We start from the raw sequence: 15,681 nt of genomic DNA, 5'->3' as shown, positions 1-15,681 counted from the left end.
CCTCATTTAAGAGTTCTTCTCCTTCCAACCAAGCCTCTGTTTTGCTAGGATGGGCTGCAAGTGATCATTAATCAGGGAACTTCTGCTTTTTCTAAAATGCAAGTGGATGCTACAGATATTTAGCTTTTACATGTATCTACTATTGCTTCTGCTGATTTATCTTGGTTGAAAAAAAGAAAGTAGAATTTTGGTCTGACTCTACCTAGGGTCACAAGATTTGATCCAACATCTTTACCTCTTACTCCATGGTTTTAGGCATTATCCTTAGTAGCAGTATCTCACTTTCCCTTTTCCCTGTTTACAGAGAAAATGCAATTGCAGGTGGCTTCCCAGTCATCCCCACATGAAGTTTTACCTAAACTCTCTTTTTCTGAAGCTCATGTTTCCCCCTCCAGGTTCCCTTTGGGATGCTGAAGTGATCAGGGTCGTCTTTACCTAAATGAAGTTGTTGGTAGCATTCTCTTGGTCTTTCAAACCTTCCCTCCCCATTCCATCAACAGTTGGAACTCAAACAAACAAACAAAACTGAAGAACAGAGGAACTCTGAGGGTTCAACTTGCCCCAGCTCTGTGGAGTCAGTGGAAGCAGCAAACTGATCAGTTTTGTTCATGTACATTGCTTTATGTACACACTGTGGCCATGGACTAATGCCAGGGTATTTTATGGCACATTTCATCTTTCATAAGCGCTTCAAAATCTTTCAGTTGTTTAAGATTTTCAGCAATGGGATGTGGGTGGTTGCTGCTTCACTAAAAACCTTTAACAAAAATAAGCACAGGATGCTTAAATACTCTGTTTATTTTGCCATCTGAGGGTTGAAAGAGCTCCCTGCTGAAACTACCTTCTTTAGATACATGAGAATCACAATAAATGCATCATGCAGAAATTTGGAGTCAGAAAAACTAATTTTTTTTTAATTGTTCCTCAGTCATCTTCATAATTCCAGAAAGCCAGTAAAGCCAATAAAGCATTTATTGGAGGTACGCTGACCAGTAATGGCTTTTCTAAATCAAGGAAAGTTGTTTTTCACACTTCCTACTTTGTAAGTGTTTCCAAAAACAAGAGGTGATTTTGCTGAAATTTGTTAAACATGGAAAGGGTGCAATAGAACTGCTTAACCATTCTGCTCTTCAGCTCTACAGCTCATAACTGATTACTCTCATGGCAACCCTCTGAAGGGTCTCCTGCCTGAAGAGTCTCCTGTCTCCATTTAACAGCTGGAAAAACAGAGGTTGAGGGCCATCAGATATGTGGAATACCTAGAATAACTAGATTTCTAGATGCTCATTGCTACTGAAAATAGGCTGTAAATGATTTATATGGCTAAAAGTGCAAGGCAGAAGAGCAAGAACCCCTGAAATAAAGGTCCAGTTCATGCAGTTTTACCTTCCTGGGCTGTACCTTCATCTCCCAGTGGAGAGAGCTTTAGGATGGACTTTGTACTCATGGAAATAAAAGAACAAATTAATGGTCAACTGCAGTGAATGTTTACGTGGACACCTTTCTCCCTCACAGTGTGTTCACCTAAGCAAAATACCACACAGATTTCAAAGAATGAAATATTAATAAGCAAAACAGAGCCAGTTCTACTGAGGTACAAAAAAATCAAAAGTACTCTCAGCGTGCACCTCACCAGGAAAAGATAAACAATGTGATGCAAAGAAAGGCATTATCTTTAGAATTCCCCCTTAGAGGAATCTTTATAATACTGCACAGTCCTGCACAATATTCCACATACAACTGAGAAATGCTGCTGAAGATATGAAGCCACAGTAAGATACATAAATCTCTAGCTGTTAATGATGAATCACGGTCACTTTAACACATCAAACCTTTCCCTCAGTGCAACACTGGGCACATCTCCCAAAACAGGATGATGCTGACCTCCTATCTCTGATTTTGTAAACACAGTCTCCAGCAGACAGATATTTAACCTCTAAGAACACCCAATCTGTTCCCTTTTCTTTATTCAGTTTAGCTCAAAAGATCAGAAAGCAAGCTAATAATATCTTCCCTTTTCTGCCATTTAACTTGCAGGCTAACTTTCCTACTGAAAATCCAGTGCCATACTTTAGGCTTGCATTTTTAGTTTCATTTATTTATTTATTTTCTATTAAATCTCGTTCCTCCTACCGTTGATTTGATTAAAGCCACATCAGCACTACCGAGCTGCAGGAGCAAAATGTTGGTTTTATTGTGTTGCTCTGGGAATTGTCATCAAGCCAAACTCACAGATGTTCCAATGAACACGCAGCATTTGGCCCATTTCTAAGATAAACATCATAGTTTACCTTATCCACAGTGCCAACCCCTGTACAAGTAAGCAGTAAGATCAGTTAAGTCCCCTCACCTGCTCTGTCTATACTTCTGATAACCTGACACAGAGCAGGAAGCACAAGTGAAAAAGGCAAAATTAGGGAAAAATACGTGTGATTTTCATGCCTCATGCAAGATTGGGGCTATTATGATACACACGCTTTCAATATTTTCTTACAGTCAGTGGGATAGCTGGAAATATTTATGCTCAGAAGCAGAAAAGGCTGTGAAATTATGTTGAGTAGCTGGGTAGAAAAGAGATGATAGTGTGGGAACAACCCTCCCAGAATCCTCAGGAGGTCCTATCAGCTCCTGCTCTGTTACTGCAAGATATTGGCCTATAAAAACTTGATAGGACAGAAAATTGGGGGTTGGTGTTTGGAAGCACTCTGACAGAAAGAAAACAACACGTGTGCTCACATGAAGAAATGGTTCCTGAGCAATAAACAGGCAGGGCCACGGAGGTGTCAGCAACACAGGCACTGCAGATAAAAATGTGGGATGCTGCTGGAACCTGGACAAACCCTCAACAGCTTCGGGGTGCTGTTCACACAGACCATAAACCTGGTGTTGCACAGCCACCAGCAAGAGCTGTGTGCATATACTAACTATGAAAACCAGCCTTTTCCCACAGAAAATTGTCACAACTCACATCTTTCTAACAATAGGATAAGATCCTAGGTGGAGAGAAGTAGGTTCTACAGAAATGCTTGTCCCAGCCTTATCTTCCATGAAAAAATTATGACCCAAATGGCGAAAGTTCACTCTACTTTTAACAAGTACTTTTAGACCTTTTAAGACACAAGTTTTTAAGGTTTTTCATGTTACCAGAGCTAGAGGAGAAAGAAAGAAAGAAATGCACCAGTGTTTAAATCCCATGATTATTGCAGGAGTTGATTCTTCCCAAAGAAAGACAACTCAGGGTAACATCAGCCGTGCTGACGAGTGAGATGCCAGCAGTTTGTGGAGCCTGTAATTAAATTTGCACACAAATTGAAGTGTGCAATGTTGCTATTTCTCTTAATGGAATAGACCTTCTGAACAGACCTTTCAAAGCCTGAGGTAGTCATCTTTATTTTGATGAGTCTTTGGTGTGTCACATCAATCTTCACTTGTGATTTTATACATGCTTTATACATTTCTTTTTTTACTGCATAGATTAGCAAAGAACATCACTTGATATATAGCTAATGCAAGTAGCTTTTACCATTGGTTATAAATCAGCCTGTGCAAAAAGCCCAGGACAATACACCACACCACAGGCAGAAACCTGAAAGGAAAAACTCAGGTCCATGTTAAAAAACCTACAATATCCACAACTCTGAGGAGATCTGGGCTTCAGTCATTTCAGAACACCTGCTCAGAAGGCAGGGCTGAACTGACAGTGGCCTGGATTTATAAAAAAGAAGAAAAAGCATCAAACACAGTACAACTGTGTTGCAATGGAGAGAGAATTCCAGAGGAAGCAGTGAAAGGAACCTTATCTGTTTGTTCTGGCAAGAAGCATCTCGAGCTCCCTGCCTTTGCCCTGAGGTGTCACACTGGCACTGCTAGGGATACCAAATAAAAAGGAAACAAAACAAAAAAATCCCGTGCAAAAGGACACAAATGATTGCAAACAAAAACCAGGGAAACTGGAAGAGACTGAGGACTTGAACTGGGACATAACACACACTTGGGTAGAAGCTGTCCACGCAGCAAACACTCTCATTTGTGTACCTTATCTGGGGGGGGAAAGGACATTTCCCCACAACAAAACATCTGCAGCAGTGAAACAGGATTTCTGATGTGACTGGGGATGGGAAAAGATAAGTTAATGGCAGATGGTTGGAATAGCAGACTCTAAAAGGGTATGAACAGCACAGAGACTCAAACAGGCTTTGCTGCCCTCCCTGACACTTGCACTGGGGCAAACCTTCCTACACATAAAAACACTTGGCAATGAAGCCAGTAAGCAATTGCTTATGTAATTTTGCTATCTCAAATGTAATAAAATGTGTATTAAAACGAGTAGGTTCCTACAGCTGAACCTACAACATACTTTCAATAAGAGCTCGGCTCTGCCTTCAGGTATAACCTGCAAAAAAGCACGCTTGAAGAAAGATAGATAACTTCACTGTTGTGCTCTCTGGGCATTTTTCCAACCATTCAGTCAGGAGTCAGAGCAGGGATAGGTCTTCCTAGAACAGGAAAAAGGCAGTAAACCTGTAAGATGGATATTTTGGGTTTTCCTTTTTGTGTGTGTGTGTATGTGAGGTTTTTTTAAATTGTTTTGGGGTGTTTTGTTTGTTTGTTTTGCTTTTTTGGGTGTTGTTTTTGGTTTTGTGTGGTTTTTTTTTGTTTACAATTGTTTCTTGTGCTCAAGGTGAAAGCCCTGGGGCAGGTGGAGTGGTACCTGTGATTTTACTTCTGATGGAGGCCCCTGTCTTGGGATGCTGCTGACTCTGCTCAGGGAGAGGTAAGATGTGGCAGCCAAGAGAGCTTGAGAAGCTCATGCTGGTCTGGAAAGATGTGACCTGAGGAGCGGGCAGCCAAACCCCAGGGGGGATGAGAGGAAATTCCCAGAGATGAGAAGGAGTTGCTATAATCCATAAAGTCACTGACTCAGCCTAACCTGCAGGCAAGATCTGCACGTTGGCCCAAAATTCTGGCTGGCTCAGGATCCTGTCCCAAACCTTCTCTCCTCAGTTTCCAGCAGGGACTTAAAGCCCTGAGAGAGAGGAATTCTGGAAGGATAACAGCTGACATTAAAATATTTACCCATGGAAACATGGTATCCCCTGCATGTCAAACTACTCTGCAGATTGTTCTGTCACCTCCACATAGCAGTGTGATATTACTGTCTGTGGGGGATAGTTAATGCCAAAAATATATGCAAACTCCCCGTCATCCTTTCCTAATTAAAAAGCAGATGTTACTTACGATTTTATTTCTGATGGAGGCCAAATGTTCTACATGCAATCTGAGAGAAGCAAACATATTAACAACTCAACAAATGACTCCTAAAGCTATGGATTCCAGTGTATTTCTTTCAAGGAGAGTGTAGCAGATCTGCTAAACAATTTATGAGCATGACAGTTTCATGAACCTTTTGCAGCTCCCGTTTAGAAAAGACTTTGAAAAGAAAGTCTGCACACCCAGTGTGCATTCCTTTCATTGAATAATTTACAGTGTACTGTGCTGTGGGTTTTCTTTCCCTCCTTTATTCTATGAACTGAGCAAATTTCAGAAGCAATGCTATGCAATGAGATACGTTCCTTTTGTTAGTCACAGCTGTTGGGTTCTCTTTCTATTTGCTCTCTTTTTCCTGTACCTCCTCCTACTGTAACATTGCTGCACCATGGAAAAACAGACCATTTCATCAAGAGACTGAAGGAATCCCAGAAAGTTTTTCAATCTTTTTGATAAAAAAACACCCAACCAACAAAAAACTAGCCCAGGAAATGTGTTGCTTATAACAAATCCTCTGTATGGCATAAATATGGTGTTTTAGCTGAAACACCCAGCGTGCCTCCAGCCCCAAGGGACACAAACACCCCCACTGATGGGGCAGCACCCCAGGAAAGAGGAGCAGAAATGCTGACAACCTGCAAGTGCTACTCAGATCAGCACATGGAATAAAGCCCCAGGTTAACAAGGCAATTCCATGTCTGTGTATCTGATCCCAGAGCCAGGGACACTGCAGGACTCCTGCTTCCATGCCTAGCCAGGACAGCTGCCTACAGAAACATTTTTTGGACATTACATACTAAACTGGGACTTCTGTAAAACAAAATTTTAAGGCTACAGAGTTGAGCAGTGAAAAATTACTAAAGGATAGAATTAAATGCAGTTGCACATTGTTAATAAAAAGTGCTGTCACAGGCTTCTGTGACACACCTGAATGCTGTAGGATAGACTTTTCATGTCCCACCTTTTTGCAACTCCAAAAGCTCAGAAATAAATAACTTAGTAAATGTAGACCAGTGTATGCTACATTCTTTTAATTTAGAACAGTACTACTAAAGCAATTGTTACTGAAGGCAGTCACACACAGGCTTTCTCAACTTCTGGGAATATGTGTCCATCCACAATCAACATCTGCACACTGGAAAAAGAAGCATCCTGAATAAAGCACAGCCCCAGCACAAGAGCTGTTTACTTTTAAATTGGAGTTATTTCAATTCCTGTAATGAACTACACTAAACTTACAAGGAACAGATTAGCCAGGGAGATGTTTCTGAGAAAATTATACCAAAAATTGGTATTAAAAAAGCCTCCCTGTGTTTAAAAACACAATAAATGAATCACAACCATGACATTGGTAAAGAATCTGAAATAAGAAGAATGGCTAAATGTGATGGGTGACTCGCAGGATTTGGGCATAAAATGAATACTTCCTGGGGCTTTGCTGGGTGTGTTATTAGAATGAATTGAAAGGGAGGCTCAGTAAAGAGGGGTGAATATTTCCTGATTGTTACCAGCTTCCTTATTTTGGAGAAGCATTTGTCTGGGACTGCAGCTGGCTGTGTACCAGGGGTTCTGTACTGGCCAGGAGAGCTGCAGTGGGACAAAGAGCCAACACTCTCAAGGCAATTGTTCCCGCTGAATAACAGCTCATCCACGTCTAGGAGTATTTATTGCAGTGGAAGCTCTGAAGATTGGGGAGTTATTCAGCCTGAGTAAGGATAAGCAAGCTTCTAGCAACACATTTATTATGAGATTTACCCTAAAGCTTTTTTTTTTTTGGAATATGGAGTGAGATGACTGCATTTTTATTCAGAAGAGTTTGCATTAAAAACCTCAGATGTGGATCTTCAAGAGGGAATTTAAATGAAAAGCGGAGTGCTTGATAGAAAAAAAAGAAGTGATAGTTCCAGTCAGAGGGTCTGATATAAACCAAGTTTGCAGTGAAAAGAGAAAATAGAGGAAGCAATAATAGGTAATGCACTGAGAGTGAAGACAGAAGCAGCTAGAAATTAGAGCAGAAATGAAAGTACAGTTAGTGATGCGGTGTTACAGCAGAGGATGACAAGTCTCATCTCAAAATGCACTTGAACTAATTCTACAAAAACGATGCAAAATCAAAGCAGCAAGCATGGCCACATTACAAAGAACAAAACTGGTTTTCTCACATCATTTCAAGCCTCCACTCCTTTCTTTGTTTCCCAATACCACACATTTCTTTGTGAGATCAAGGAAGCAGGTTCATCTAATGCCTCACTTGCAAAGACAATTATTTTAAGATAGCAGTGAAATGTGAGTTGATTGATGAGTCAATTTGCCTCATTTATTACTCCACAAAACTCGCCCTAACCCTCACTGAACGAGTTTCTGACATTTGAACCAAAAGCCTCCCATGGAATAGGCAGGGATTTGAACATGTGAAACAGTTTATAGGGGAGGACAAAAAGACATGAGACTTCTTTTTTTTTGTCTAAAAGCCTCCACAACTGAAAACCAAAAGCAGAAGCTCTACAGTAGAAAAAAGGGGAATGAGGAATCCAGAATACGGATCAGTCCTTTCCTTTTCATGCAGTGATGCACTCACAGTGACTGCACGTAGATTTGGCATTATTTTAAATATAACAAATATCCAGGTGTGCACATGAGGCTATTCTAATATTCTGTCAGTGAAGAGGTGCTTAATGTCAGGAGGCACGAGATTGTGCCACCTTTAAAGCTGCTGCTGATGCGGCCACAGTGGGGCAGTCAAGGACAAGACATCAGATTTGCCTCCAGAGCACAAGGAACAGATCAAATATTGTAGATACCAAGGGCAAAATCCCACAGTGCTTAGTCAGGCAAAGCTCCAATGGCCTCAACAGGCCTGCATGAGTAGTGAGCAATGACTGTGGTGTTTGACCCAGATTTATCAGTCACACACATCTAACACGTTTGTGAGACAGACAACCACTGTGCACAATATTTGTGTGACATTCTGGGTAAAGGAAGACACAGTAACAGTGAACTGAATCATCTTCCCCACCTCCCCATGTGTGTAATGGAGCAAGAACTCGCAGCTCCTAACTTGAAAGTCTACCAAAGAGCAGGACTAGAAAGAGTCCAAGAGACTAAAAGTTTACCATTGCAAGGCTTTGGTAACCTGATAAACACAGAAAAGTGCCCAAGTGAGATTCCCAAGAGCTTGTGCAGGACTGAAAATAGTTTGGCTTTCATTCTTGTAAGGAAACAATGCACAATTTCTTTCTGTAGTTATCCTTCTGATTTAGGGCAAATCACAGTTCCTACCTGGTCAGTGAAAATTCTTGCAGTTGATTTCACCAGGGATTAATTCAGGTGAATAACTAGGTCAGTCTCGACTGGAAGTTAACATTTCTGTTACAGAAATACAGAAGTAGATGAAGTTTAACATATGTGCCTCTCTTGCTTCAGAAACTCCCTTCTGGAATTACAGAATCCCATTTACAATAACTTTGATACCATGTACAGGAGAAATATTAGAACTAATATTAAAGTGAGCAGAAAAAGTCATAAGCATGAGAGATGTGTGTGGTTTTGACTTCCTCCTTCTAGGTGAAGTGAATATCAAAACCTTGATGTCACATCAAGAGCAATCAGGCCATAGTTTCGCCCTGAGGAGCAAAAGAGGGATGATGAAACTTGAGTACTGCACATCTAAACACAAAACCAAAAATCACACCAAGCTAAAACTCCACCCTTTCCCATTTATCTGGGTCTACCCTTTGCAAGATTCTTTCTATAATGAGTAGCTAAGGAATGTGAAAATATCCTCCTTTATCTGCAAACTCTTCTATCACTAACGTCTCCTAGACCTTCCTGGTGTGCAACATTACTGATAGAATAATTTAAGTTAGAAAAGAGCTCTAAAATCATTGAGTCCACCTGTTGACCCCTCACTAAACATGTCCCAAAGAACCACAACTACACACCTTTTAAACATCTCCAAGGATGGTGACTCAGCCATTGCCCTGGGCAGACTGTTCCAGTGCCTGATAACCATTTCTGGGAAGAATTTTTGCCTTGGTGCAATTTGAGGCCATTTCCTCTTGTCCTGTTCTTGTTCCCTGGCAGAAGAGCCTCAGTGTTCCTAAGTGTTCTGCATCCAAACTCATTTGCCTCATTCATTTTCAATAAAGCTGTATAGACTGCACTTCAGCATCTCCATAACACTGATATTCCCCCCCTTTCTTTGTGAAGGATCATCTGTAACAAACATTAGGTTGTACCCAAATCAAAACAATGCTGACTCCCCTCACCTTCAGAAATGTCAAAACCAAACCACAAACAGGATAAACACCCCAGAAGTCCTCAGGGAAGTGAGAAAAAAAGAAAAAGGAATCTCAGTTTTGTGTTTTGAAGACTGGATATCAGAATTCCAGGCAAAAACAGTTAGGTCAAACCCTTGCTAAATTAACAGAATTTGTTCTCCATATCACCATTTGTTTTCACGAAAAAAAGAAAATATAAACAGTGTCTCTGAAATTTTACTGCCTCTTTCTAATTTGATTAATTTCAAATGGATGAAACTCCTTAAGAAACACAGGTCTAGCCAGTCACATGCAAATATAACATAGGACAATTCCTCAGGAACCAGGCAAAAAATCTTCCACCCCATAAAAATACAGGTGCACCCCTATCTCAGATGTTTAGCTAAATAACAGAGTTAGAGCTGAGCTCTTTGGATCACTGCAGCTGAATGGTTCTTTTCCCAGTTAATTGCTTACCTCTCCTAACTTCAACAGCACACAGTAAACAAATTTAGTTTTCTTGGTCCATCTTTGAAAGGTACCAATAGTCTTTAATGAGACTGCAGGTATGATCCAACAGAGTAAAGATATTTTATATCTTTGTGGGCCAACACATTGAATATTAAAATACTGAGTGAACTGTGGTCCACTATTAGCTAGTCTAACAGAACAGGCATTCAGGATTACATTCATTCACAGAACTAGCAACAAAGCAACAACCCAGATTTTGTGTCAGTACACCTACATTTTTAATCTTAAATGTGCATAGTATTGTTCTGAGTGAAAAGAGGTATCACTGAAAATGTATAAGCATGTTCTGCGTGTTTACAACAGCTTCCTCAATTACAGTTTGAAGGTGGCAGTTCTGATTTAAAATTATAAATGCATGCAATTAAATCCATATGGGACTAAAATCCCAGCTGTGTTTGAAATTAGATTAATATTCTGATAACTGCTAACTTAAAAAAATCTCTTAGCAATGTGAAGAGCTAACAGTAAAACACTCTGGCTGTTTGTAGTACACAGAGCAGGTATACACACACATGCTCGGCTCTACTGGCCTTGGTTTCCCAGGAGAAGAGTGTGCCCAGAGGATTGTCCAGGGTTCCCATGGCCAGCTGAGAGCTCAGTGACTCTGGGCCTCGGGCAATCTGTAATGCTTCTGAAAACACCACCTGCAGCTTCCTGAGGTTCACAGTCCTCATGGAACTCCTATTTCAGAAATTATTTGCAAGAGCACTGGCTTTCCCCCCTCCTCAGTCCTGGCATAACTGCTCAAGGTTTGCTCAGAGATGTAACATTGCCTGTTTCTATGGATTCAATGCTGGCAAGTTTTGCATCTTACACCAAAGCTGGGCCTGGGAGGTGACCCTGTCTGTAAGGGGGAAAAAGAGCCCTTTTTCTCCACTAGCTATATAGCCACAAGTCAAGAAAGATCACTTTCCCCCCAGATAAATTCTAGGTGTTCTACCAGTTAATTATTTAACAGCAACTCTGGTAATGTTAAAACTACTCAGTGCTTTGACACATTTGATATCTAATCCTTCATTCCAGGCTATAGCAGAATAAAAACATATTTACAGTGGTTTTTTTTCTCAGGCAATGCAAGGTATTACTTAAGCCCTGCAGGGAACACTGCCCCATGTCTGCCTTTTCCAGTGTACTGGTTGCACCGTTAGCTCCCCAGAAGCAATGGCAATTACAGTTCTGGAAATACAGACAATATCTTCCATTCAAACAAATTATAAATTGTCTGGAGAAAACCAAAACACAGGGGTAGCTGCTTCATGTCTTTGACTGGCCATGTAGTGTCCAAAAAAACCAGGTGCACTTCAAACCCCTTCAACCAACCAGTATCTTCTGGTAATGAAACTTTAATTTCCCAAAGCAGGGGCAATTGCAGATTTAAACAGATTAAAATTGTGATTAAACTACAAATTAGAACATAGATTTTTAATTTATTTCTATTACAGGACACACAAAGTTATACTGATAGTTTTCTGCTATTCTCTCTGGTTCCTAACAATAAAGAATAAAATAAGAACCAGTGGTCCCATAAACCCTCTTCTAGTCCTTGATGACACATATTTTATTTAATGTTTCTTCGTATATGAATTAAAAATAAAATCCAGCTAGTTATCCCCTAATGGAGTATGACAGCTACAAAGCAAAATCAGAAACTCAACACTGCAGAAAAATGCAAAACTGGAAAATGATCTCTTTTTTTTGCTTTAGAAAGTAAACTAGAGATTATTTGAAAAGGTGAATCGGATCCCCATACTCTGAAGGGAGATAATAAAACACAAATTATTAAACTAAAATACTTTTGCAGATCAGCATCCTAGTAGTCAAGATGTGGCTGAAGAAGACAGGAAATATTTTGTATGTAGAGGTTCCCCTGGCTAACTGTGTGCTGATTGTGTCCCCTCCCTTCCTGTGCCCTCCTCAGACTCCTCACTGCTGGCTGGGGGTCAAAGGCAGGAAATTCCTCCAGGCTGTGCAAGTGCTCAGAGAAAGGAAAACATCCCTGTGCTATCAGCGCTGTTCCCAGCACAATCCAAACTCTGGAACCTGCAGCAGGAGCCCTACCAGATGTTTCAGAGGAAGGCGTGACAGCTTAAAAATAATCCACACTTTTTTACTGATTTCCCACTTCTTTCCTCCCTGTCCTCCCTCTTTCCTTCTCCAGGCTGAAATGTGAGATTCCATCTCTCTTTAAAACTGTTTTTGACTGCCCTACCATGGGAACACACAAATTCTGTGCATTTTGGGAGTACTAATGAGAGTGCTATTTCAGAGTACTCCCTGTAATACTTTAATTTCAGTGACAGATATGAAAGTAACTTGCAATCAGCTTATAATTAGCCAAAATTCTTAATGTTGTGATAATAACTGTAACAGGAATGTAATGGAACATTTTGGCATGGCAAAAAAATGCTGTATCAGAGCTTGTCATTTTATTGGCAAACACCAACACACTTCTTTCCCTACTTTCTTTATAGTGCAGGTACAATTTAGAATTTTTTATCTAAGTCAAAATTGAACAAGCTTCTTCATGTTCAAGAATTTTTTACTTCAGTGGACACAAAGAGAAAAAACTGTCCCCATTTTCCATTGTAACAATTTAATTGCATCCCATAAGGAATTTAAGTATTAATGAACTGAGAGTTAAACCATCCAAGAAAGGTCTTGCTAGAAGGTAAGCTGAAGTGAAATAAAATGAAAATTTTCCTTTATGAACACAAGGCTTAACACCAAGCTTCCAACAGTGAAACTGGTGAGATTCTCTCCTCCTCCATGCCTCTCTTTTACAAACATCTCTTTGTAAACCAACACAAACTAACAGAAAACACAGCAATGTCAGGGGAAAAATCCCTCCACAGCCAACAAAACCAAACCCAAGAGGAAGGAAAAAGGTCCCCCTCTTATACTTGCACATTTGCTTAAAATAAATGTTTGCCAAACTTTACTATACTTCCCTTAGCCAAAAATCAAAACAAATCTCCCTCAGCACTGCCAGTGTGTTTGTTGAACCACGTGACTGGGAACGGAACCAGGCCAACTCCAACTACCATTGCTGTGGCACAAACAAACCCCAAACTGGACTGAGAGAGGCACAAGGCAATCAGCTGTTCCAAGGAGATCAGACAGACTCACAGTTGTGGTGTAAGCAGCTTCAGGATCGTCCTCCAGCACTCGGGACAGACCGAAATCGGAGACTTTGCACATGAGGTTGCTGTTGACCAGGATGTTCCGCGCTGCCAGGTCCCGGTGCACGTAGCCCATGTCCGACAGGTACTTCATGCCAGAGGCAATCCCCCTCAGCATTCCCACCAGCTGGATGACTGTGAAGTGGCCGTCGTGCTTCTGCAAGAGAAGGGGCAAGCTGAGAGGACACACTGGTTTCACTCTGGTGACATCAACTGCAGCTCTAACTCAAAACACATTTGTAACCCGGTCGGCCAACGGGCTTGCTTTGTCAAGGGTTGGACTTGCTCTGCAGTGCATGCCATCTCATCTCCCATGGTACAGTTTATCCCCAGTCCCTTCCACATCTTCACACGTTCCACAGTCTTCACCTGACGACACTGAACACCTTTGACAATGGGTTACTAAGAACTCCTTCCCCAAACACTGGTTTTTAGTACAAGAATGAGAAATTGCACAAAAATCCTCTCTTCATCTTTTTCTCCCTGGCCTCAGGAAACAAAGAGGCCTCTTTTTATTGTCTCAGCCTTGATTGTCTGCATCGAGGAACTGCTGCTACCTCCCTTTTTTTTGCTTTTTTGGGGAGGGTTTGTTTCTTTAAAAAAAAATCCCAAAGCGACCCGGGAAAAGGCTGCAGCTTTATCTCTTTTTTGTTCTGCACCTAACACCATATAGTCTCTGAACACTGCATTAAAAAGGAGATTTGGGCTGAAATTCAGGGGTTATTCCAAAGCCTTCCTGGAAGAAAGCCCTTAAGCTCAGCCCCATGAATGCATTAAGCTGCTTAACTCCAATTGGTGTTGAACATGTAAATAAGAGTTGTGTCATTAACCACCCTTGTCCAGCTGGGCAGTCTTTCTGGGCCTCAGTTCCCCCACCTGCAGCATTAAAGTTAACATTTCTTTCTGTCCTGCATCAGACAGCTCATGAATTATGTGGCAGTGGGGACCAAGGCAGTACATGTACAGAAACGTGATTGTGGGCTCTTTGCCTTTTTTAGGTCTGCCCTGTCTACCATTTACAGCAGACTGCTTACAGGATTATTTCTGTGACCTCAGCTGGCAGACATTTAGCTTCTCATGGATTATTCAGCGAGCCAGGCTTTTATGTTCGTAGGCACAGCCAAACAAAAACAAACAGCTCTCCCCTGCAAGCAAGTTAACTTTTCATTTTCTCCTCCAGCACCGTTAGCATTGGGCAACAGAGATGTAGCAATGTTCTGATCAGCATTCGGGACACTTCTATTGCTTAGCTCATGCGTTTAAGGAGGATGAGCAGTAAGTTCAGTAAATTAATGAGATTCACCAAAGCAACAGACTGAACTGTATAGATATGCTTAACTTTATCCCTGGTCAGCAAAGTATTTCAGCATTTCCATAATGATCCAATGGTTTTGGGCCTCTATCCAGCTAGTCAGGATATAAACATTTAAAGAACAAATAAAAAAATCCAGAAAGAAAACGGTAAAAGGAAAATACAAACTCACCTTGCCAGCTAGAAGACCTCCCAGCCCCAAGACACAAATGTGATAACCAGGCATTTTACAGAGGCCATCCCCTTTTATGAGCACATGACATTCCCTATCATAAGACTCTACCACAAGAATAAGGGTTATTTCAGAGTCCAAACATACCAGTGTCAGATATTTTAAATAAAATTAGGCAATTAAGATAATATTCTTAAATACTTGAAGCCTCTTCCGATAAAGGAAGGACATGGGCTTTATCCAGTGCTTGATGTAATGAAGCCACACAGGATCTGGGTTTTGCTTTTCATTTAATAGTTCTGAATGTTCAGTGATTTTAAAAAAACAAACCCCGGAGTCATCCACAACACCCCCCTTAACCTTTTGTCCTCTGACATCACAAGCATTCATTCCTTCCCGTTTTTAATTTCTGTTCTTTCAAACCTCGACTATGCTTGCTGGATTTTTCATAAAACATAACCATTTTCTGCTCTTTCTAAATCTCAGTATTTGCCTTCCAGTACAGCAGTAATGCCTGAGTTTAAAAGAGTCTCATGCTTTTGCCATTCCCTCCCTCCTTTCAAATTTCTTTTGGCTTCTGACTTGATAAAAAAAGTTCAGATTTCTTACCTTCACCTTTGAAGAAATGACAGCCCTGCTAACATACCACTTGCAATTTTATCCTGTCCTCCTTCTCCCTCTGTGTATTTCCCCAAATCCTCGGCTGCATCTGTTTTGCTCACTCTGGGTTTTATATTGTTTCACTGCCAGCCTTGCAGTTGGAACAACTACATTTTTCCTGCCAGCAAATCAGTTTTCTCTCTCAAGTCTCTTTTTAATAACCCCTCCGCCTGTTTCCATGCCAGTTGTGTCCCCACACAATCTATCAACTGTTACCCTTCAATATACCCAAATATTTGATCTGGATACAGACTGTGGCCACTCTTAACCCTTGGAAAATTCAGCTAGTTTGATGAAATT

The 15,681-nt window shown here is 40.9% G+C and overlaps 1 protein-coding gene across 1 annotated transcript in view; it reads right to left on the bottom strand.

Annotated features, from left to right (window-relative positions):
* EPHA6 (EPH receptor A6) overlaps positions 1 to 15,681 on the bottom strand; it is a gene marked incomplete at its 5' end in the record, with an annotated part of 113,537 nt that overhangs the window by 23,551 nt on the left and 74,305 nt on the right. The window contains one exon of the mRNA XM_027908080.1: positions 13,185 to 13,394. Within this exon, the coding sequence (XP_027763881.1) occupies positions 13,185 to 13,394 (210 nt within the window). The remainder of the gene's footprint in view (positions 1 to 13,184; positions 13,395 to 15,681) is intronic.

The sequence above is a fragment of the Empidonax traillii genome, unplaced genomic scaffold (genome assembly GCF_003031625.1).
Source record: "Empidonax traillii isolate 1590-97213 ecotype Southwest subspecies unplaced genomic scaffold, ASM303162v1 scaffold1608:size196868, whole genome shotgun sequence".
NCBI classification, from domain to species: Eukaryota; Metazoa; Chordata; class Aves; order Passeriformes; family Tyrannidae; genus Empidonax; species Empidonax traillii.
This window is presented reverse-complemented; position numbering and strand designations above follow the sequence as displayed.